The 22,758-nt window shown below is 45.0% G+C and overlaps 2 protein-coding genes across 5 annotated transcripts in view; one reads left to right on the forward strand and one right to left on the reverse strand.

The window, feature by feature from the left end:
- The window catches only part of RSPH14 (radial spoke head 14 homolog), a 324,813-nt gene that overhangs the window by 195,480 nt on the left and 106,575 nt on the right, over positions 1 to 22,758 (forward strand). The window lies entirely within an intron of this gene.
- GNAZ (G protein subunit alpha z) overlaps positions 1 to 22,758 on the reverse strand; it is a 211,739-nt gene that overhangs the window by 141,430 nt on the left and 47,551 nt on the right. The window contains exon 2 of the mRNA XM_077293790.1: positions 697 to 1,914. Within this exon, the coding sequence (XP_077149905.1) occupies positions 697 to 1,419 (723 nt within the window). The 5' untranslated portion in view covers positions 1,420 to 1,914. The remainder of the gene's footprint in view (positions 1 to 696; positions 1,915 to 22,758) is intronic.

Below are 22,758 nucleotides of genomic sequence, written 5' to 3' on the forward strand. Positions count from 1 at the left end.
TATAGAGCTCTCCTCGCAGGTTATTTACACCACACAAATAGTGCTCCATCCAAAATAAACTAATGGCTCCTGAGTCCTAAAGCCATTCTGTACTCCAAATTCTGTGCATATATAAACGGCAGTCTCAGAGCCGAGATCACAGAGATTGCTGCTGTTTGGAGGTGCTGCCGTCTGTTATTACTATAGGAATGCAATCACCTACCTAGTTTTCTGCCTTTGGCGAAAGCAGTCATTTTCGACATTGACCATATTTTAAATTGAAGTTAATGGGATTTTTTTAGGAATCTTATTTACTAAATGCAGCCAAATGAATGTGCGTTTTTAAGACACACTGTATAGTTTTTTTGTTTTAAACCTTAGTATGCCCAATTCCTTGTGTCTTTTTTTCCATTCTCTATTTTATGTGGGCATAGGTACGGAGATGCAAGTTTGCATTGACACAGTTGCGACACACGTTTTCTAAAATGTCACTAAAAGAAAAAAAAAAATTCAACAAAATTATCCATATGGTCCATCCATATGGTCCATCCAAGGGCATCTTGTGTATTTATGCTCAAACTATAAACTTGGTGTATGGACACCTCCATACAAAATTGTCCCCTTGCATTTTGGCCCAAGGTTTGCATCGACCTATAACAACCATTTCTGATAGCATTATAAAGTGTACCCCCTTTTCTCAGGAATGTCTCAACTTACTGTTTGGTTGTCTTCATAAAGTTTCAAGTCATATCCACTGAGTTCCACACAGAATATTATGGCTGTCACACCCTCAAAGCAATGAATCCACTTCTTTCTTTCAGACCGCTGGCCTCCAACATCGACCATCTTGAAGGTCAGCTCTTTAAAGGTGAACTTGTTCTCTACAATGCCTGTAGTCATGTCTCGAGAACGCAGGATGTCTTCTACAGTGGGGATGTACTCAACAGCTGCTATTCTCTCAAGGTCATTTAGGTAATAGGCAGCATTGTCTTCTAGATGATACTCATTAGAACGGGAGAAGCACTCTTGGACACCCGAGTCTGCCCAAAGTCGCTTCATCACTCCAAGCAGTTCAGAAGTAATTTCACCCTTGCTTTCTGCGGGGCCAGTCAAAGCAAACAGCTGGACGGCATCATATGCCCGGTCAGGGTTGTGAAACTCAATCTTCAAAGTAGCAAGCGCCCTTATGATGCGAGTGAGGGAATCAATGGCATTATAAATGATGAGGGGCTTATATTCTTTACATGCTTCCAGATTGAAGCCGCCACTATGGATAATTTTCATTTGCTTTACAATGGTGCTTTTACCAGAATTGCTGGTTCCGAGCAGCAGAAGTTTGATTTCTCGACGTTGGCGCTGACTTTCAGAGCGCAGGTGTCTATCGATCCTGCGCGAGCGCCTTGCTGCCTCTTTCTCCTCCGCACTCTGCCGACATCCCATGGTAGGCGGTTGCCAGAGGTGGAGATTCCCCCTTCTCTCACTATCCTTCCTTCTGTCTGACAGATATACTTGGCACAAGGCTGAAAGACGAACTATGAGAGTGAATGAGCGCCACCCCTAACAAGTGTGTAAAAAGAAGGGCCAGCTCAACCTCATGCAGATGGTCTCCTCAGCAGATGTCATGGCACTGCCTTTCCTTTGAGGCAGCAGTGGCACATTCCTTTTTTTAGTGGAAAAAGTCTCATTACCTCATATGAGTGATCATATCCGTCATAAACTCCTTTCGCCTCTGCATAATTATTTCACTTCCTTCTGTCCAAAAGTAAGGAGCAGCCTACATCTGATTCTGCCTCTCTTGCCTTTTTAATTGTGTTTTCTGGTTGCCATGGTGATCCTACTCCGATGATCGTGATTGTGTGGCCAGCCTATTGTCTATTCCACTGGCCTTTTTGATGTTTTTTCTTTCTCCGTCCTCTATCTGACAGCGATCCGTACCTGTTGAACACAAAGAAACGTAAATATGGATTGACTGCATTTCTATTCTCTATTGTGTCACAATACAATATATGCATTATGCTCTATGCGAGAGCTTCATTAGACAGTATACTATTACACGAGAGAAGATTTTGTAAGCCTGTATGTAAAGAATCCAAACATTTTGTTTTTTTGACCTTGAGAAAGGTGCTGAAACGCGTTGGTACTAATAAAATCCTTATCTGAAGCTTAAAGGCTCCTCATTTCCCATAGCGCAGCTCGCTCAAAGTGATTTTTCTACACTCTGATAAATATACACTACCATTCAAAAGTTTAGGGTCACTTAGAAATTTCCTAATTTTTGAAAGAAAAGCACAGTTTTTTCCAATGAAGCTAACATTAAATGATTCATAAATACACTCTATACATTGTTAATGTGGTAAATGACTATTCTAGCTGCAAACGTCTGGTTTGTAATGCAATATTTTCATAGGTGTATAGGGGCCCATTTCCAACAGCTATCACTCCAGTGTTCCTATGGTACTTTGTGTCTGCTAGCTGTGTAAGAAGGCTAATAGATGGTTAGAATACCCTTGAAAACCCTTGTACAAGTGTGTTAGCACAGCTGAAAACAGTTTGGCTGATTAGAGAACCTATAATCCTGACCTTCCTTTGAGTTAGTTGAGAATCTGGAGCATTACATTTGTTGGTTCCAATAAACTATCAAAATGGTCAGAAAAAAAGAACTTTCATGCGAAACTCGACAGTCTATTCTTGTTCATAGAAATGAAGGCTATTCCATGCAAGAAATTGCCAAGCAACTGAAGATTTCCTACAACGGTGTGTACTACTCCCTTCAGCGGACAGCACAAACAGGCTCTCTAACCAGAGTAGAAAGAGAAGTGGGAGGCCCCGCTGCACAACTGAACAACAAGACAAGTACATTAGAGTCTGTAGTTTGAGAAATTGAAGCCTCACAGGTCCTCAACTGGCAGCTTCAATAAATAGTACACGTAAAACGCCAGTGTCAACGTCTACAGTGAAGAGGTGACTCTGGGATGCTGGCCTTCAGTGCAGAGTGGTAAAGAAAAAGCGATATCTGAGTCTGGCTAATAAAAGGAAAAGATTAATATGGGCAAAAGAACACAGACATTGGACAGAGGAAGATTGGAAAAAAGTGTTATGGACACAGGAATCCAAGTTTGAGGTGTTTGGATCACACAGAAAAACATTTGTGAGACGCAGAACAACTGAAAAGATGCTGGAAGAGTGCCTGACGCCATCTGTCAAGCATGGTGGAGGTAATGTGATGGTCTGGTGTTGCTTTGGTGCTGGTAAAGTGGGAGATTTGTACAAGGTAAAAGGGATTTTGAATAAGGAAGGCTATCACTTCATTTTGCAATGCCATGCCATACCCTGTGTACAGCGCTTGGTATGGAGCCAATTTCATCCTACAACAGGACAATGACCCAAAGCACACCTCCAAATTAAGCAAGAACTATTTAGGGAAGAAGCAGGCAGCTGGTATTCTATCTGTAATGGAGCGGCCAGCACAGTCACCAGATCTCAGCCCCATTGAGCTGTTGTGGGAGCAGCCTGACTGTATGGTACGCAAAAAGTGCCCATCAAGCCAAACCAACTTGTGGGAGGGGCTTCTGGTAGCATGGGGTGAAATTTCTCCAGATTACCTCAGCAAATTAACTGCTAGAATGCCAAAGGTCTGCAATGCTGGAATTGCTGCAAAGGGAGAATTCTTTGACAAAAGCAAAGTTTGAAGGAGAAAATTATTATTTCAAATAAAAATCTTTTTTTCGAACCTTGTCAATGTCTGGACTAGATTTTCAATTCATTTGGCAACTCATTTGATTAATAAAAAGTATGAGTTTTCATGGAAAACACAAAATTGTCTGGGTGACGCTAAACGTTTGAACGGTAGTGTACATCTGTAAGATATCTCCTCCAGCCACGGGGCACCAGATATTCATGCTTAGGTGTTGTACCTTCACACAACACCAGATGAGCGCAGTCACCCCACTCAGTTGTGCTTTTTTTGAAAAACTGTACTGGCCTATTGTGTATACTTTTGCCCCTCTAGAGTTTTTCAAGAATCTGAACATGGCTAATATATTCATGGTTGCATAATCATTATGGGCTCATGAGCAGGTACTGGATGTCTACTGGTGCACACTGTAATAGGCTTCTTTTACGCATACCGTGATTTTGCGGCCCCAACAGATTTCTATGGGGCCGCAAAAACGGGCAGCAATAATTCCACGGAGCGCCATACGCCGTATGGCCGTTAAAAAATATATCGAGCCTTAACGGAAGCTTGTTTTTGCGGTGCACCGTGACTTCTGGTTTTGCGGAACATCGGGTTTTTGTGCAATACTTTTTCCATAGTATTGGAAACCTGAAAAACAGCGATTCGCAAGTTTTTTGCGGTCCATTATGGCGGCAGACCGTGAAAATTGCAGCGATACGGCCCACAATAACGGGCCGCAAAAAAAACAGTAAGTGTAAAAGAAGCCTAATAGTATAAGACTGTTTTTAGTTTGCAATGTGGAGTTCTGGATATGGGTGGTCAGACTTGTGAGTCACTAATTAACCAAAATATATACTGCTCTTCACAAAATGAGGCTAAGTTCACGTCTGTGTCTGAGGCTTCGTCACATAAAATATTGGACACTATGATTGAACGACAAATCTCATAAGTCAGTGGTGTCCATCATGTGCTTGATCTGGCACTCCATCTTCTAGAGCTGTGGAGTCTGAGTTTTGTGTGGAGTACAGACTCCAACTCCATTTTAGAAAAATAAATAAAATTATCCATTGTTCATTTTGTAAAATTAATTTATTAAATTTCATAGCAATTTAGACAAGTTTAGAAATTTTGATAATTTAAATACATTGTACATTCTATTAATCTAAAGCCTCAATTTATCAAAAAAGAGGGATGTTTCCATTTTACTACAATAAATGGCCATTTATGAAGGAGTTGTAACTGGAGCAAAAGTTGGAAAAGTAGGGAGTGGAGCAGAAGCCTTGGCTTTGCAGGCTTCTTACAATTTTCTGTTACTCTGGCAGAACATGATTTGAACCTACCCAGCTCAAAATGTGTCCTCCTGTTTGAATTATTAGACTGTCTGATCTCAAACAATTCAGTGTCTTGAAATGTTAAAGAGTAACGATTGTTTTAATATTTTTTCATAAATCAATAGTACACTGAAGAAACTTTGTAATACATCTAATCTGAGAAAGCCACTTCTTTCTCCTCCTACACGGATCATTTATTCTTCAAATTTTCAATTCATGGATGAAATCTGTCTTTGTGAATACAAACTTTCCTTTTGCTGAGATCGTTTTCATGAGAACTGCCATCTTCTATGGAAAATTATAAGCCCACGTTCACACGTTCAGTATTTGTTCAGTATTTTACAGTCATGGCCAAAAGTATTCACACCCCTGCAATTCTGTCAGATAATACTTAGTTTCTTCCTGAAAATGATTGCAAACACAAATTCTTTAGTATTATTATCTTAATTTGTCTTAAATGAAAAAAACACAAAAGAGAATGAAGCAAAAAGTAAAACATTGATCATTTCACACAAAACTCCAAAAATGGGCCAGACAAAAGTATTGGCACCCTCAGCCTAATACTTGGTTGCACAACCTTTTGCCAAAATAACTGCGACCAACCGCTTCCGGTAACCATCAATGAGTTTCTTACAATGCTCTGCTGGAATTTTAGACCATTCTTCTTTGGCAAACTGCTCCAGGTCTCCAGGTTTAGATCTCTCCACGGGTGTTCTATGGGATTCAGGTCTGGACTCATTGCTGGCCACCTTAGAAGTCTCCAGTGCTGTGTCTCAAACCATTTTCTAGTGCTTTTTGAAGTGTGTTTTGGGTCTTTGTCCTGCTGGGAGACCCATGACCTCTGAGGGAGACCCAGCTTTCTCACACTGGGCCCTACATTATGCTGCAAAATTTGTTGGTAGTCTTCAGACTTCATAATGCCATGCACACGGTCAAGCAGTCCAGTGCCAGAGGCAGCAAAGCAACCCCAAAACATCAGGGAACCTCCGCCATGTTTGACTATAGGGACCATGTTCTTTTCTTTGAATGCCTCTTTTTTTCTCCTGTAAACTCTATGTTGATGCCTTTGCCCAAAAAGCTCTACTTTTGTCTCATCTGACCAGAGAACATTCTTCCAAAACGTTTTAGGCTTTTTCAGGTAAGTTTTGGCAAACTCCAGCCTGGCTTTTTTATGTCTCGGGGTAAGAAGTGGGGTCTTCCTGGGTCTCCTACCATACAGTCCTTTTCATTCAGACGCCGACTGATAGTACGGGTTGACACTGTTATACCCTCGGACTGCAGGGCAGCTTGAACTTGTTTGGATGTTAGTCGAGGTTCTTTATCCAACATCCGCACAATCTTGCGTTGAAATCTCTTGTCAATTTTTCTTATCCTTCCACATCTAGGGAGGTTAGCCACAGTGCCATGGGCTTTACACTTCTTGATGACACTGCGCACGGTAGACACAGGAACATTCAGGTCTTTGGAGATGGACTTGTAGCCTTGAGATTGCTCGTGCTTCCTCACAATTTGGTTTCTCAAGTCCTCAGACAGTTCTTTGGTCTTCTTTCTTTTCTCCATGCTCAATGTGGTACACACAAGGACACAGGACAGAGGTTGAGTCAACTTTAATCCATGTCAACTGGCTGCAAGTGTGATTTAGTTATTGCCAACAGCCTGTAGGTGCCACGGGTAAGTTACAGGTGCTGTTAATTACACAAATTAGAGAAGCATCACATGATTTTTCGAACAGTGCCAATACTTTTGTCCACCCCCTTTTTTATGTTTGGTGTGGAATTATATCCAATTTGGCTTTAGGACAATTCTTTTTGCGTTTTTTCATTTAAGACAAATTAAATGAAGATAATAATAACAAAGAATTTGTGTTTGCAATCATTTTCAGGAAGAAACTGAGTATTATCTGACAGAATTGCAGGGGTGTCAATACTTTTGGCCATGACTGTAAATCAGTATTTGTAAGCCAAAACCAGGAGTGGAACAGAGGAAAGGTATAATAGAAACATATGCACAACTTCTGTATTTATCACCCACTCCTGGTTTTGGCTTATACTGATGTAAAATACTGACCTAATTCTGAACTTGTGAACGTGGCCTAACTATGGTTTCAGTAGAACTTGCAACAGAACGTCTGTCTGCCCCTAGTGCCTTTTTCCATAGAATCTTAGAAGCACCAACTGTCACCTCCTATCTTACTAATATACATCTGTCTTCACCGAATACAGAGTTTATCCACAAACAGAATTAAAGATCAGTCCAGAAAAAGAAAGAAGCAAATTTCTCAGATAAGATATATTTCAAAAGTTGCTTATTTTCAGGTGTACTATTGATGTATGAAATAAAAACTAAAACAAACAAATTACTCTTTAAGCATTGGTTCAAGCTGGAAGCTTATAAGCAACTTTCATGTTGGGAGTTTCTAGTATAAACAGTAGTATTGCATTTTATAAATTATAATAAAAGATAAAATGTTTTTGGAAAAATAATAAATTCACGTAGTGTATCTCATACAGCTTCACTAGAGTTCCCTCCAGGTAAAGCACAACCCTGTGTGAAAATATTAGGTGACGAAAACGTTATAGTCTTCTATTCACTAGTCACATAACACTTGCTGACCTTTCTTCTCGTATAGATCACCCATGTATCAAATTAAGGTTATGAGCACAATGGATATTTCACTTTTGAAGTAAGCATTAATCTTTAACCGAAGAATATTACGTAAGTAGGAAGGGTTATTGATTAATATGTGAGCGGATAGAATGTATACCACTACCCAAGGGTCATATCCTATCATGGGATCAATAGCAGCAGAGGACTGAAAAAAAATATCAGATTGGTTTCTTCAGTAAAGGCAAATACATTACAACCAAAGACATTCACATGCTGTACGTAGAATACAGCACAATTATGTTTTTTAAAGAGGTTTTCCACCCCAGGGCTAAGGCTACTTTCACACTAGCGTCGGGCTCGGTCCGTCGCGGTGCGTCGGGCTCGGTCCGTCGCGGTGCGTCGGGCCGAGGTTCCCGACGCTAGCGTTGTCTCCGCCGCAGAACGGGGGCAGCGGATGCTTTTTTCCAGCGCATCCGCTGCCCCATTGTGAGGTGCGGGGAAGTGCGGGGAGGTGGGGGCGGAGTTCTGGCCGCGCATGCGCGGTCGGAAAAAGCGGACCGTCGGGAGCAAAAAATGTTACATGTAACGTTTTTTGCTCCCGACGGTCCGCCACAGCACGGCGCAACCGTCGCACGACGGTTGCGACGTGTGTCATTGCGTCGCTAATGTTAGTCAATGCAGAAAAAACGCATCCTGCAAGCACTTTTGCAGGATGCGTTTTTTCGGCAAAACGACGCATTGCGACGTAATGCAGTTAACGCCAGTGTGAAAGTAGCCTAACTTTCGACAAGCAGTGCAGCTTGCCTAATTGTAGCAATGTGTAATACATACACTGTTAGGATTTCATTCTGCTAGCCTATTCGAGCAATGGTCATGTGACTAAATTGCTCGCTTGCGGTTATGTGCCGACTAGCTTCTCTCCGTTTTTTTTCCATGTTCTATTGAGAAAAGATAGTTGGCACATGACCGCAAATTCGAGAATCGCTGCGTGATACGTTCATGGTCAGTTCAACAACCAAATATCCAGGCTAGAGATGGGAGAATCGATATGCAGGACTCCAGTCCATCAGCAATCTGTGACAGCTGGGAATTTCCTCGCCTCCCGGCACTCCAAGCTCTACTTACTCAGGCAAGCGTGACACACACACGATGTTGCGCCACCCCGGCTAATCAAAAGAAGAGCCTGGAATGCCGGAAGGTAAAGAGATTCATAAGCCGCCCAATAACTAGTCACAGACTACTGACCTGGAGTCTTGAGAATCGATTCTCCCATCTTTAGTCTTGGCCATAAATTTGTACCATCTTTTTCTTGCATTCAAATATTTTAGCTTGTTCTTTGCTGGTTACTTTTGATCAGTGCAGCACTTTAGATGCTTTACTTTCACACAAGCTGGATGTAACTAAAGCCCACATACATGCATACTATACAATAACATTTTTTTCTATTGTTGTCACCGGATGACATGGTTGTGCGGGTGTATTGCCCAAAACTTCCACACTTGCATAATAACATGCTCGCTCTATTCTATGATAAACATAGATTATATGAAAAATATTTAATAAGTAAAAATGTTAAAATCAGATACACAAGTAGTCTGTTTTTAGGTTTGAAATTTTCATTTAATATTTTATCTTGTTCCATAAAATCTGGCTATGTGTTCCTATCAGTTAAATAAAACCCCATGCGTGCAGTCTACTATTAAATTCTCACATGAGATACTAATGAATGCTGCTGTCCTCATCACTTGCCTTCCTCGTATGTTCACTTCCTCATCTAACTTTTATGTGTGGCCAAAGTAAATCTGACAGAACTGCTGTTCTGGGATTCCAGAAAGTATTGTTCAACTGTACCAAGAGATCTCAGCTTTTGTCACCGACTCACTGCGCGTTTTAATAAAGAAAAAACTACAGACTGTACCATCTGTAGCATGTGGCAAGAGCGAGGGCCAATTAAATAAATTATATACACACACACACTCGTATATACACATATATATATATACACACTGCGGGTGAAGTAAGTATTGAACTGTCACCCATTTTCTAAGTAAATATATGTCTAAAGGTGCTATTGACATTAAATTCTCACTAGAGGTTTGTAACAACCCATCCAATCCACACAGGCAAAATGTAACGCCTCTGTCCAGTTCTGCTCCCCAATCCTCACCTGTGACCTCTGGCTCGTCGCTTCTGCTCGGCGGGGACACTGGTCTCCTGGGGCTCCCGTCCCATGTCCTGCGCTGTCTGCTCCTGCTTCCTGGGCTCTGCGCACACCCCACAGGTCTCTGGGCACATCTCTAAGGGCATGCGCGCACTCCCAATCTCTTAAAGAGACAGCGCACCACTTTCAAAATAGCTTTTTGCCAATGGCTGAGTGTCTCGTATTAATTCAGGCACCTCTGCCCTTAGGGAGGTGCCTGAGCAACAAGTGCTTCCTGTTGCTAATCCCAGGTTCCCACCAGTATCCTGCTAATTCTGTTTGTCTCCTCAGAGTGCCAGCCGTGTCTCCCTACGTCTCCTGGGACGTAGCCAGAACCTCCCGCACCAGTTCTTACCCACTCCAGGCCACTACCTGACTCTTCTGCCTGCCGTCTGCTGAGTCCTTCGCTACCCGCAATACCTGCCAGTCCACCTGTTCCGCTAGGTCAGCTTCCACGTGTCCAGGGTCTAACTGGAGGTAGCACCTGCGTCCCTCGGGCATTCCAATCCGACCCTGTTTGAGGGGTCGTACTATGGGTGTCTGGGGCTCGCATAGTCACGCCCCATTCGGAGCCCCCCACACAGTGGTCCCGTGGTTCCACAAAATTGCAATAAACGAATGTACACTGCAACATCTATGTCTCCGTTTCCATTCGTTACATAAAATATTCAAACCATAGATGTCCATAACTTTTGTGTAACAACAAGAAATGACACAGGAAAAAGGTATTGAACACATAAAGAGGTGCAAAAAGCCATGTTAAGTCATGACACCAGTTGAAATCTATCAATAATTTGAAAGCAACCCTGAAAAATATCAGCTGGTTCATCTGATAGCCTATAAAATGGTGTCTCATTACCAAGATGCTACCCAAGAAACATCTCAATGAGCTGTCTCGAGACCTTTGCAACCTTATTGTTGTGAAACATACTGATGGCATTGGTTACAGAAGAATTTCTAAAGTGGTACGAACATCATTTCACCATAAACCAGCCATGACCAGGTGCTCCCCACAAGATTTCAGACAGAGGAGTGAAAATAATTATTAGAAGAGTTGTCTGAGAGCCAAGGACCACTTCTTGAGAGCTAGAGAAAGACCTTCATGTTGTGTAAGCATGCTCACCACGCAAGACTCCACTGCTGAACAAGAAAGGATGTTCAAGCACATTTAAAGTTTGCTTGACAACATTTAGTCAAGCCCGTGAAATACTGGGAGAATATAGTCTGGTTAAATGAGACCAAAATTGAAGTCTTTGGATGCCATAACACATCATGTTTGGAGGCTAAAATGCACTGGATATCACACCAAAAACACCACACCAACAGTGAAGTTTGGAGGTGGGAAAATGTTGGTGCGGGGCTGTTTTTCAGCATATGGCACTAGCAAATTTCATGTAATTGAAAGAGGGATGGTCAAATGTACCGAGACATTCCTGATAAAAATCTGCTGCCATCTACCAGGATGATGAAGATGAAACGTGGGTGGAAAAATGTGCCAAAATCACACCTGAGTAATACATACGACTAGTTTCTCCATACAGGAGGTGTCTTGAAGCTGTCGTCTCCAACAAAGGCTTTTGTGCGAAGCATTAAATGAATTTCAGTAAGCTTGTTCAATACTTTTTCTCTGTGTCATTTCTCATTATTAGGCCACGCTCACACGAGCATATAACAGTCGAGTGGTTATTGCTGTTTTATCAGATAGCACTCGGTCCAATGTTATACTATGGGGGGTAGTGCACATCAGCAATTCAGCATAAGAAAACAATCGCATGACGCTGCGATTGGCAGCGAGACTCTGCTCACACGCTGTTGCTTTTTTATCATGCGGATTCGGCATGAGAAAAAAAATTGCAGGATGATGCAAGTGGTTCTGTAGATCGGAGCACGCACACCCATACAAGTCTATGGGAATGTGTGAAACATTGGTCTGCACTCGGATGTCATCTGAGTGCAGTCCGATATACGCCGAGACAGGCAATGGAGGAGATGGAGAAATTACTTTCTCCATCTCCTCCGCACCTGTGCTGCACTTCTCTCATGCAAAGGAATTTTAGCACAGTGCCCTGACATGGCTCACGCTCGCAGCAGAGCTGGAGCACAGTGTCCTTAGCATATCGCATCCGATGTGATATGCTAGTGACTCTGGTTTTACACATAAATTAAGTTATGGTTTGATTTCTTTGCCTGTGTGGATTGGATGGGTTGCTACCAACATCTGGTGAGACTTTCATGTCAATAGTAGTTTTGAAATATATTTAATTATAAAATTGGTGATGTGTTCAATACCCATTTCAAAATAGGTATTGAACATGTCACCAATTTTATCAGTAAATTTATTTCTAAAACTGCTGACATGTATATTTTACACACAAACGCATATACAGTACATCTAATATATAAAGCTGAATGTGTGTGTGTGTGTGTGTGTGTGTGTGTGTGTGTGTGTGTATGTGTATGTGTATGTGTATGTGTATGTCCGGGATTGGCATCTGCACCGTCGCAGCTACAGCCACAAAATTTTGCACAGTCACACGTCTGGACCCCGAGAGCGTCATAGGCTATGTTGTGAGGCAAAATTTTAACCCCGCGCGTTCCAATTCACCAAACAATTTTGCCCCTATCTACATAATGGGGAAAAAGTGAAAGGAAAAGTGTTGGAGGCAAATTGACAGCTGCCAGATGTGAACAAGGGGGACTTAAAGAATGAGAGCGATGGCGCCAAAGAGTATATACCGTACAGTTGCTAAGGTGGGGCCCCGACATGGGATACTCACCACACACGGGGATATGAACACACACAAAATGCGCCACACACTACCACATGCTTGAACACATATCACCCTCAGCACACATTTCACCACACACACACCAAACTCGCCACATAAAAGTCGAAACACAAAAGTCGCCGCTCAAAACTCGCCACGCACAAAACTCGCCACATACAAAACTAGGCTCACGCAAAACTCGCCACACGCAAAACTTGCACACGCGGAAAAATTGCCACATGCACAAAAGTTGCAACACATGCAAAAGTTGCCTCACACAAAACTTGCACATACTCAAAACGCACCACACATAAAACTCGCCATGCGCAAAACTCACCATGCTCAAAACTTGCTGCACACAACTTGCTACACTAACCTGTCACATGCAACTCGACACACAAAAAGTTGCTACACGCATGTCGCCACACAAAACTCATCTCACAAAAGTCGCTACATGCATGTCGCCACACGCAACTCAACACACACAACGTGACACACGAAACTCGCCCTAAAACACACACAAGTCTGGTATTATCCTTCAAAAATAAAAATCTGATTAATAAGCAGACAAACTACAAGAGCAACAAATGTACCATATAGGAATGCGGCAGCTGTCAGTCACATGACCAGTCTATTATGTGTATGTGTGAGCTAATATATACTGCCAGGGGGTGGGCTTACTGTTGGCTTGGGATTTATCAGGCTGCCAATTTAGCTTACAAATACTGAGGTAAAAATACTGACCAAATAACGTGTGAACGAGGTCTAATACAGGAGGAGTTGACACACACATATATACAGGGGAGATGACATACAGGTATATACTATATACAGGGGAGATGACACACGTATATACTATATACAGGAGATGACACAGGTATATACTATATACAGGAGGAGATGACACACAGGTATATACTATATACAGGAGGAGATGACACACAGGTATATACTATATACAGGAGGAGATGACACACAGGTATATACTATATACAGGAGCAGATGACACACAGGTATATACTATATACAGGAGCAGATGACACACAAGTATATACTATATACAGGAGGAGATGACTTACAGGTATATACTATATAAAAGAGGAGATGACACATAGGTATATAGAGGAGATGACATACCTCAGGTATATACTATATACAGGAGAGATGACATACAGGTATATACTATATATAGGAGGAGATGACAGGTATATAGTATATACAGAAGAGATGACATACAGGTATATACTATATATAGGAGAAGATGACACAGGTATATTCAATATACAGGAGATGACATACAGCAGGTATATACTATTTACAGGGGAGATGACATACAGGTATATACTATATATAAGGGAGATGACAAACATGTATATACTGAGGGGAAAATGAGAGGTATGAGGTGAAAATGAGGGGTGTGAGGTGAAAATGAAAAGGTGTGAGTGCAAAATGAGAGGAGTGAGGGAAAATAGTGGAGTGATCGGAAAATGACAGATGTAAGGTCGAAATGACAAGTGTTAGGGGGGAATGAGAGGAGTGAGGGGGAAAATAAGAGGTGTAAGGGAGAAAATGAGAGATGTGAGGGGGGAAATGAGAGGCGTGATGGGAACATAAGAGAAGTGAGGTGCTATAACTAACCACAGTATTTACTATGCCCAGGCAATGCCGGGCTCTTCAGCTAGTATATAAATATATTGTGACATAGTCACTGGAGGGGAGATATGTATCACTGAGGTTATTAGTTTCAGTGATATGAACCTAGAAAAATGCTCCAGCACACCAAGTGCTGAGAGAGGTTAATTGGCCATGTTTAGTGAACAGCTGAAGAGTGGGTGGGAAGATGTTCACCATATCTCCACCCCAGGGGGGAGTCCAGAGGATAAATACACTGCCTTCCGACTCAGTGTTGAGTGTGCCTGGAGATGGGAGCTCCATAACTGTGTTTGAGGATAAGGGTAGCTGAACTTTTTTTTCTTTATTTATGTTCGTTACATGAGTGGGTTGTTCCCCGCAGCAACACAGACTGTGCCATTTGTTTTTGTTTTCTCGTTAGGCCAGAAAGGCCGTGTTTATGTTGCCAACCCTGCCCTGGTTTATGCTGTACCTCAATAAACCAGTGAAAAATTTAAAGAGACAGTTGTTAGGGGTCGAGTTCCCGCTTCTGCACAGGGGGAATCTCGGGCCGTTTCTGCTGCGGTCTCCCATTCTTCTCCTGCCGCAGTGGAGCCTGCTCAGCGGAGATGTCGGTCCTTGCGTCTGGCTCAGTCTCACTCTGTGCTTAGGCTTGCTGTTGCTTTTCCAGCTTTTGCCATTAAAGCCAGTGCTGGGCAGCAGCGAGTGGACGCTTTTGGGACTAAGTCCTGCTTTTTCCCTTCTGAGCATGCCCAGGGTGAGATCTCCCGTTGGAGATCGAGGGTCACATGCTCAGATGCTGCAGCGGTTCCCATTGGTCCTCCTGGAAGGTCCTGAAGGTGCTAAACGTCTGTGGCAGCTTCCAATTGGTCCTTTTTTGGAAGGTCCTGTACGTGCTGCAGCTATATAAGCTTCGCATGACCGCACGGCCATGCGCTAGTGTACAATTGTATACGTGTGTTTGTTGATGAGTGCAAGTCGTTCTTTAAATACCCCTTCCCTATTGTATGACTGCTCGCGTAAGGTGTATGGCTGCTATCTAGCGCCCGACTATCCTCTCAACGTGTTCCACACGAATCAGCGTCTATTGCTGTGACTGCCAGTGCGGCGCCACGCGCCAGTAGTGCGCTTCCTAACCCACGTCCGGGTGCTTAGTGGTGTCTGCCAGCACGGCACAGTTCGCACTTCGGTGCTCTAACTATTTCTATCAGTTACCTAATACACCCAGTTGCGGTGTTGTGCGCAAGTAGTCTGAACGGACTTCAACCCTGTGTCTTGGGACTGAGTTCGCAGACTCCTTGCTTGCACTCATTAGTGCAGTATTGCGGTCCTGTGGCTTAACAGGGTTCGCTTCCACCGCCATATAGTGCTGCCATTTACTAGCAGCAGGTTTTCACTTGCACGGTGGACCCCGGACTGCGAACGCACCTATATTATTTCACCTTATACTAGGTGCGTTCCGCCAGTCCTAACAGAACACTAGCGCCAGGGTCTGGCTAGTAAATGGCGGACGATCAGCGTTTACAGCGGTACATCCAGCAGCTGGAGGAAAGGATGGCGGCTCTAGAGCGTTCAACCTCAGCTGTGGATGTCACTGCTGTCGCTGTTCAGGCTGCAAGTGTAGCCGCAGCCAGTTTGTCCGCTGCCACCCCTGCTCCGACTATATCCCGTCTCCCACTTCCTGACAAGTTTGCCGGTGACAGTAAACAATGTCGCGGATTCGTGAGCCAGTGCTCCATACACCTTGAGCTCCTGGCGGCACGTTTCCCTACGGAACGGGCGAAAGTGGGATTTATTCTATCTCTCTTGTCGGGCAGGGCGTTGGAGTGGGCAATGCCACTTTGGGAGCGTGATGATCGTGTGGTACAGAGTGCTCCTCTCTTTCTGGACGCTCTGAAGCAGGTCTTTTTGGGACCTCGTATTACCCACAATACCGCGCTCCAGTTATTGACTATTACTCAGGGCTCGTCTGTGGTCAGCCAGTTTGCCGTCCAGTTCCAGACTCTAGCCTCAGAGTTAGAGTGGTCAGATAAAGTTCTAATTCCGGTGTTCTGGAAGGGACTGGCAGACCACGTGAAGGACGCCTTGGCCACCAGGGAGATTCCCGCCACACTGGAGGAGCTTATTTCTGTATCTACCCGCATCGACCTCCGTTTTCACGAGCGGAGGTTAGAGCGGACCCAGTGTAGGCAGAGGTTTCGGCTGGCTCCCACCTTCGCCAGACCTCTTAAATCTCCCGTTCTGGCGTCCGACTCCCATGAGTCCATGGAGGTTTCTCGAGCGGGACCTAAGTCTCAGGCCGCTCGAGTACCCATGGTTTGTAAAAATTGTCACCAACTAGGACATTATACCAATAAATGTCCACGGCGATCGGGAAAACGATCGCGTCTAGTAACCATTGGGGGAGGTTCACTAGACACAGCGGCATTTACCTCCAAACTGTCCTTTAAAGGGACAATCCTGTTAGGCTCGTCCACTCTATCAGTCGAGCTTTGTGTGGATTCAGGAGCAGAGGGAAATTTCATGTCCTCTGCTTTTGCTCTGCGCCACGCTATACCACTTGTAATGCTCGCCAAACCTGTAACTGTCAGAGTTGTGAATGGGTCGACACTTCCTCAGCAAATCACACACCAGACTGTTCCATTCTCGTTGTTCATGTCCCCTTCCCACCAGATTATTTCCCTTCTTGTCCTTCCCGAGGGAATGGATGAGATTTTACTGGGAATACCCTGGCTCCGTTTCCACTCCCCACATATTGAGTGGTCCTCAGGGAGAATATTGGGTTGGAGTGAGTCTTGTATGGGCAGGTGTGTGAGTGAGTGTGTACAGGTTTCTACTACCGAGATACCCGCAGACCTTTCTTCTCTTCCCAAGTGCTATTGGTGCTATGCAGACGTATTCTCTAAAAAGGCTGCAGAGACTCTACCGCCTCATCGCCCCTACGACTGTCCTATTGATCTCTTGCCTGGAGCTGAGCCTCCTCGGGGAAGGGTATATCCCCTCTCTCTCCCTGAGACGGAGGCTATGTCTCAATACATCCAGGAGAATTTGGCAAGAGGGTTCATTAGGAAGTCAGTGTCTCCTGCAGGGGCGGGATTCTTCTTCGTACAGAAGAACGGTGAATTACGTCCTTGCATCGATTACAGGGGTCTTAATGCCATCACCATTAAAAATAAGTACCCGTTGCCCCTGATTTCTGAGCTCTTTGACAGGCTAAGGGGAGCAAAGGTGTTCACCAAACTAGATCTGTGGGGTGCCTACAACCTGATTCGCATCTGTGAGGGGGACGAATGGAAAACGGCTTTTAATACCAGGGATGGGCACTATGAATATCTGGTGATGCCCTTCGGGCTCTGTAATGCCCCAGCCGTTTTTCAGGACTTTGTCAACGATATCTTCCGGGATATGCTTTCCACCTCGGTCGTAGTCTATCTGGATGATATTCTCATCTTCTCTCCAGATGTTGACTCCCACCGGAGAGATGTTGGCAAAGTTTTCGAACTCTTATGGGCGAATTCTCTTTATGCAAAGTTGGAGAAGTGTGTGTTCGAGCAGGAGTCTTTACCTTTCCTGGGCTATATCATCTCCACCCAGGGATTGGCTATGGATCCTGCCAAACTACAGGCTGTGATGGACTGGCAAGAACCCCATTCTCTTAAAGCGGTGCAGCGCTTTATGGGGTTCATAAATTACTATCACCAGTTCATTCCCCACTTCTCAACTTTGGTAGCTCCCTTGGTATCCCTCACCAAGAAGGGAGCGAATCCCAAATTGTGGTTGGAAGAGGTCTCCAAGGCCTTCACTTCTATAAAGTCTCATTTTGCTAGCGCTCCCATCTTACATCATCCTGATGTGGACAAGCCATTCCTAATGGAGGTGGATGCCTCATCCGTTGGTGCTGGAGCAGTCCTCTATCAAAAGGATGCTCAAGGTCGGAAGCATCCATGCTTCTTCTTCTCAAAGACCTTCACACCAGCGGAGAGGAATTACTCCATCGGGGATAGGGAGTTGCTAGCAATGAAGTTGGCCTTTTCGGAGTGGAGACATCTTTTGGAAGGTGCTCGGTTTCCCTTCCAAGTCTTCACAGACCACAAAAATTTGGTCTATTTGCGTACAGCTCAGCGGCTGAATTCTCGTCAGGCCAGATGGTCCTTGTTCTTCTCCCGGTTCCACTTCACTCTCCATTATCTCGCCGGGGAGAAGAACATTCATGCTGACGCTCTCTCTCATTCCCTTGTGTCAACTGAGGAGGACGAAGAGGAGCCTCGGCTTATTGTCCCTTCAGAGAGTCTGAGAACCGTAGCTCCGGTTTCGCTAGAGTCTGTGCCTCCGGGTAAGACTTTTGTTCCCATCAATTTGCGACCGGAGGTTCTCTCTTGGGCTCATTCGTCCAGAGTGGGTGGACACTTTGGGGCAAAGACGACATCTGAGTTGCTGGCGAGAATGTACTGGTGGCCACATATGGTTCGTGACGTCGGAGACTATGTCGGGCATGTGTCTCCTGTGCCAAAAATAAGTCTCCCCGACAACGGCCAGCTGGATTGTTATACCCTCTGCCGGTGACAGACAGGCCTTGGGAGATGGTGGGGATGGACTTTGTGTTGGGTTTGCCCAAGTCACGTGACTGTACCGTCATTTGGGTAATCACCGACCATTTTTCTAAAATGGTGCATTTGGTGCCGCTTCCTCGGCTACCTTCTGCACGGGCCTTGGCAGCGTTGTTTATCAAACATATCTTCCGCCTTCACGGTATGCCGGACAAAATTGTCAGTGATCGGGGTCCCCAGTTTGCATCTCGGTTCTGGAGAGAGCTTTGTCATCTTCTCAGTATTGAGTTAAATGTCTCTTCTGCCTATCATCCCGAGACGAATGGGTTGGTAGAGAGAGCCAACCAGACCTTGGTCACATATCTGCGACATTTTGTCTCTGCTAGGCAAGATGACTGGGCATCTTTGCTATCGTGGACGGAGTTTGCTCTGAACAACGCTGTAGCCGACTCCACTGGACAGACTCCATTCCTCCTTAACTATGGTCAGCATCCGCGGGTACCTGTGCCCATGCCCGTGTCTTCCGCCGATTCCAGGGTGGCAGACTGGGCTGTGGAGGCACGGGACATTTGGGATCGCACTCAGGATGCCATTCGGGCTTCCAAGGAGAGAATGAGGTCCTCCGCCGATGCTCATCGGAGCCCCGCTCCGACCTTTCCTCCTGGCGACTTAGTGTGGCTCTCCGCCTGTAACATCAGGCTGCGAGTTGAGTCCACTAAGTTTGCACCTCGCTACTTGGGTCCTTTTAAGGTCCTCAAACAGGTTAATCCTGTGGTCTACCGTTTAGCCCTTCCGCCTCGCCTAGGTATCACCGACACCTTTCATGTGTCCCTTTTGAAGCCCGTATACATGTCCCGGTTTTCTGAGTCATCTGCTGGGACATCGGGTTCGTCTACGGACGATTACGAGGTGAATGCCATTCTGGGGTACAAGGTGGTATGTGGCAAAAAATTTTATCTGGTGGATTGGTAGGGCTGTGGTCCTGAGGACAGGTCTTGGGAGCCTGCTGAGCTCATTCGGGCTCCGCAGCTCATTGCTGCCTTCGAGCGTAGCGAGGTTCAAGGGGGGGGCCCTAGGAGGGGGGTAATGTTAGGGGTCGAGTTTCCGCTTCTGTACAGGGGGAATCTCGGGCCGTTTCTGCTGCGGTCTCCCATTCTTCTCCTGCCGCAGTGGAGCCTGCTCAGCGGAGACGTCGGTCCTTGCGTCTGGCTCAGTCTCACTCTGTGCTTAGGCTTGCTGTTGCTTTTCCAGCTTTTGCCATTAAAGCCAGTGCTGGGCAGCAGCGAGCGGACGCTTTTGGGACTAAGTCCTGCTTTTTCCCTTCTGAGCATGCCCAGGGTGAGATCTCCCGTTGGAGATCGAGGGTCACATGCTCAGATGCTGCAGCGGTTCCCATTGGTCCTCCTGGAAGGTCCTGAAGGTGCTAAACTTCCGTGGCAGCTTCCAATTGGTCCTTTTTTGGAAGGTCCTGTACGTGCTGCAGCTATATAAGCTTCGCATGACCGCACGGCCATGCGCTAGTGTACAATTGTATACGTGTGTTTGTTGATGAGTGCAAGTCGTTCTTTAAATACCCCTTCCCTATTGTATGACTGCTCGCGTAAGGTGTATGGCTGCTATCTAGCGCCCGACTATCCTCTCAACGTGTTCCACACGAATCAGCGTCTATTGCTGTGACCGCCAGTGCGGCGCCACGCGCCAGTAGTGCGCTTCCTAACCCACGTCCGGGTGCTTAGTGGTGTCTGCCAGCACGGCACAGTTCGCACTTCGGTGCTCTAACTATTTCTATCAGTTTCCTAATACACCCAGTTGCGGTGTTGTGCTCAAGTAGTCTGAACGGACTTCAACCCTGTGTCTTGGGACTGAGTTCGCAGACTCCTTGCTTGCACTCATTAGTGTGGTACTGCGGTCCTGTGGCTTAACAGGGTTCGCTTCCACCGCCATATAGCGCTGCCATTTACTAGCAGCAGGTTTTCACTTGCACGGTGGACCCCGGACTGTGAACGCACCTATATTATTTCACCTTATACTAGATGCGTTCCGCCAGTCCTAACAACAGTATTCTGGTGTCTTCCACAGGAGGCCTGCAATACTCCCTACTGTGCGTCTCTTCTTTTGATTATTTGATTAGCAGGGCTAATGACCTTGTCATTGCAGAATGGCACAGACAATGTTGTGGGAGCTCCAGTAATCAAAAGAAGAGTCGGGAATGCCAGAAGGTGAAGAGATTCGCAGGTCTCCTGTACAACAGTCACAGATTATTGACCTGGCCAATGCATGGGAGTCCTGCGAATCAATTCCACCATCTCTGGTCACTATGCCTATTGAAACAAAACTGGAATGAAAAAGACTAGAAAGTCAGGTGAACCCCAAAATGGTAATGATTAGCTCTTAGATGGAGAAAATTATCAACAGCGATGAGGTGCCCACTGGGACGGGTTCCCAAGGGTCCACATGAACCCAGAGCAGGCCTTGTCTACAGGCAGGAAATGCAATAAGCCATTCACACTGTCACCTTCACACTAACATACTCTCATACGTATTCCCAAATGTGCAGACTGTCTAAAATGATTGCCTGATTTCAAGGTCAATAGGACAATTCTTTTGCTGGAGCTCAGATGTCTGGATTTCGAGTATACAGTAAGGAATGATGTAAAATTAAACAGATGTAGATACAACAGCAACATTGACTGGCAAATTAAAACAAAACGGTTTGCCATTAGTTGGCAGATGACCATATTCCTGTGCTGCCACTTACCAACCGCGATGACCTAGATTTTTCAAAGACTGCTCTAGTTTTGCACTTCTTATCGCCCATTCCTGCACATGGAAGTTGTGATTTTCTGCTAGCACTCTCTGAATTATCAAGAAGACAGTGGGGGGTGTATTCATCTGGTGCTGACTCTTCTCCAACTCAAAATCACGTTGTGCCAGCTTCCTCAAAAACATGTTCCACTACAAGCAGAAGGTTTGCAACATGGCTTTGTGCTTAACAAAAAAGACGTTTTGTATCAGGATAGCTGACAATTCTTTCTGAAAACTGATGCCTTTCTCCAAGCTTGGTGATCACATTACTGTATAATTCTGGGTACTAGGTGTAAAATCAGATGATGGTGTGTCTCAGGGGAGAAGTCTGCAGTCACTTAGCCTTCACGTGCCTGCAGAATGACAGCGTGAAATGTGCACACTGTCACGATTCCCATATATTCCCTGCAGGTATACGATTTGCATCACTTGTCGACTAGCCTCACCCGGCTCCGATCGATTGAATAGAGTTGAGAAGTGCAGGAATTTAGTCAGTATGTGACCACAAGTATGCAAATCGCACACATACGGTCACATTACCCACCCACCCACACGAGGAATGTCACAAGGTGCGTATTGTACTCAGTCACGATTGGAGGTCGGCCATGCCTTCCTCCTTCTCCTTGTCCTGCAAATGACTGCAGCAGGAGCCTCCCCCCTTTGCTCTGTCTACAATAGGACAAAAGATTGCCAAGCACTGCCCCCCGGCTATATATCAGTTAATTGAAACATTAATCTCAGGGTTCTGTGCGTTTTTAAAGATGCTCCAATAGCACTGTGCTAGAAGGTGTAATGACTGCAGTAAACGATCTTGCAGTGTACTAATGGAAAGTGCAGCATATATTAACTGCCATTATTCAGGAAAGCGTTACACTCCTTTACAACTCATCTAAGGCCTCTTTTACATTTCCGTCTTTCATCTCCCATCACAATCCGTCGAGTTTTGAGAAAACAGGATCCTGCAAATTTTTCTGCAGAATCCTGTTTTTACCCATAGACTTGTATTAGCGACGGATTGTGAGATGGCCATGCGTTTCATCCGTCGTGCACTGGATCCATCGGCAAAAAACAGTCCGTCGGGCGGGAAAAACGTTCAGAGGAACGTTTTTTCTGCACGTCGGAAAATCGTACAGTGACGCATCCTGCGCTGGCTATAATGGAAGCCTCTGGGCGCAGGATGCATTGCTGACTGTGAAAAACAGGAATCCAGCGA

Source organism: Ranitomeya variabilis, chromosome 1, assembly GCF_051348905.1.
Source record: "Ranitomeya variabilis isolate aRanVar5 chromosome 1, aRanVar5.hap1, whole genome shotgun sequence".
Taxonomy (NCBI): Eukaryota; Metazoa; Chordata; class Amphibia; order Anura; family Dendrobatidae; genus Ranitomeya; species Ranitomeya variabilis.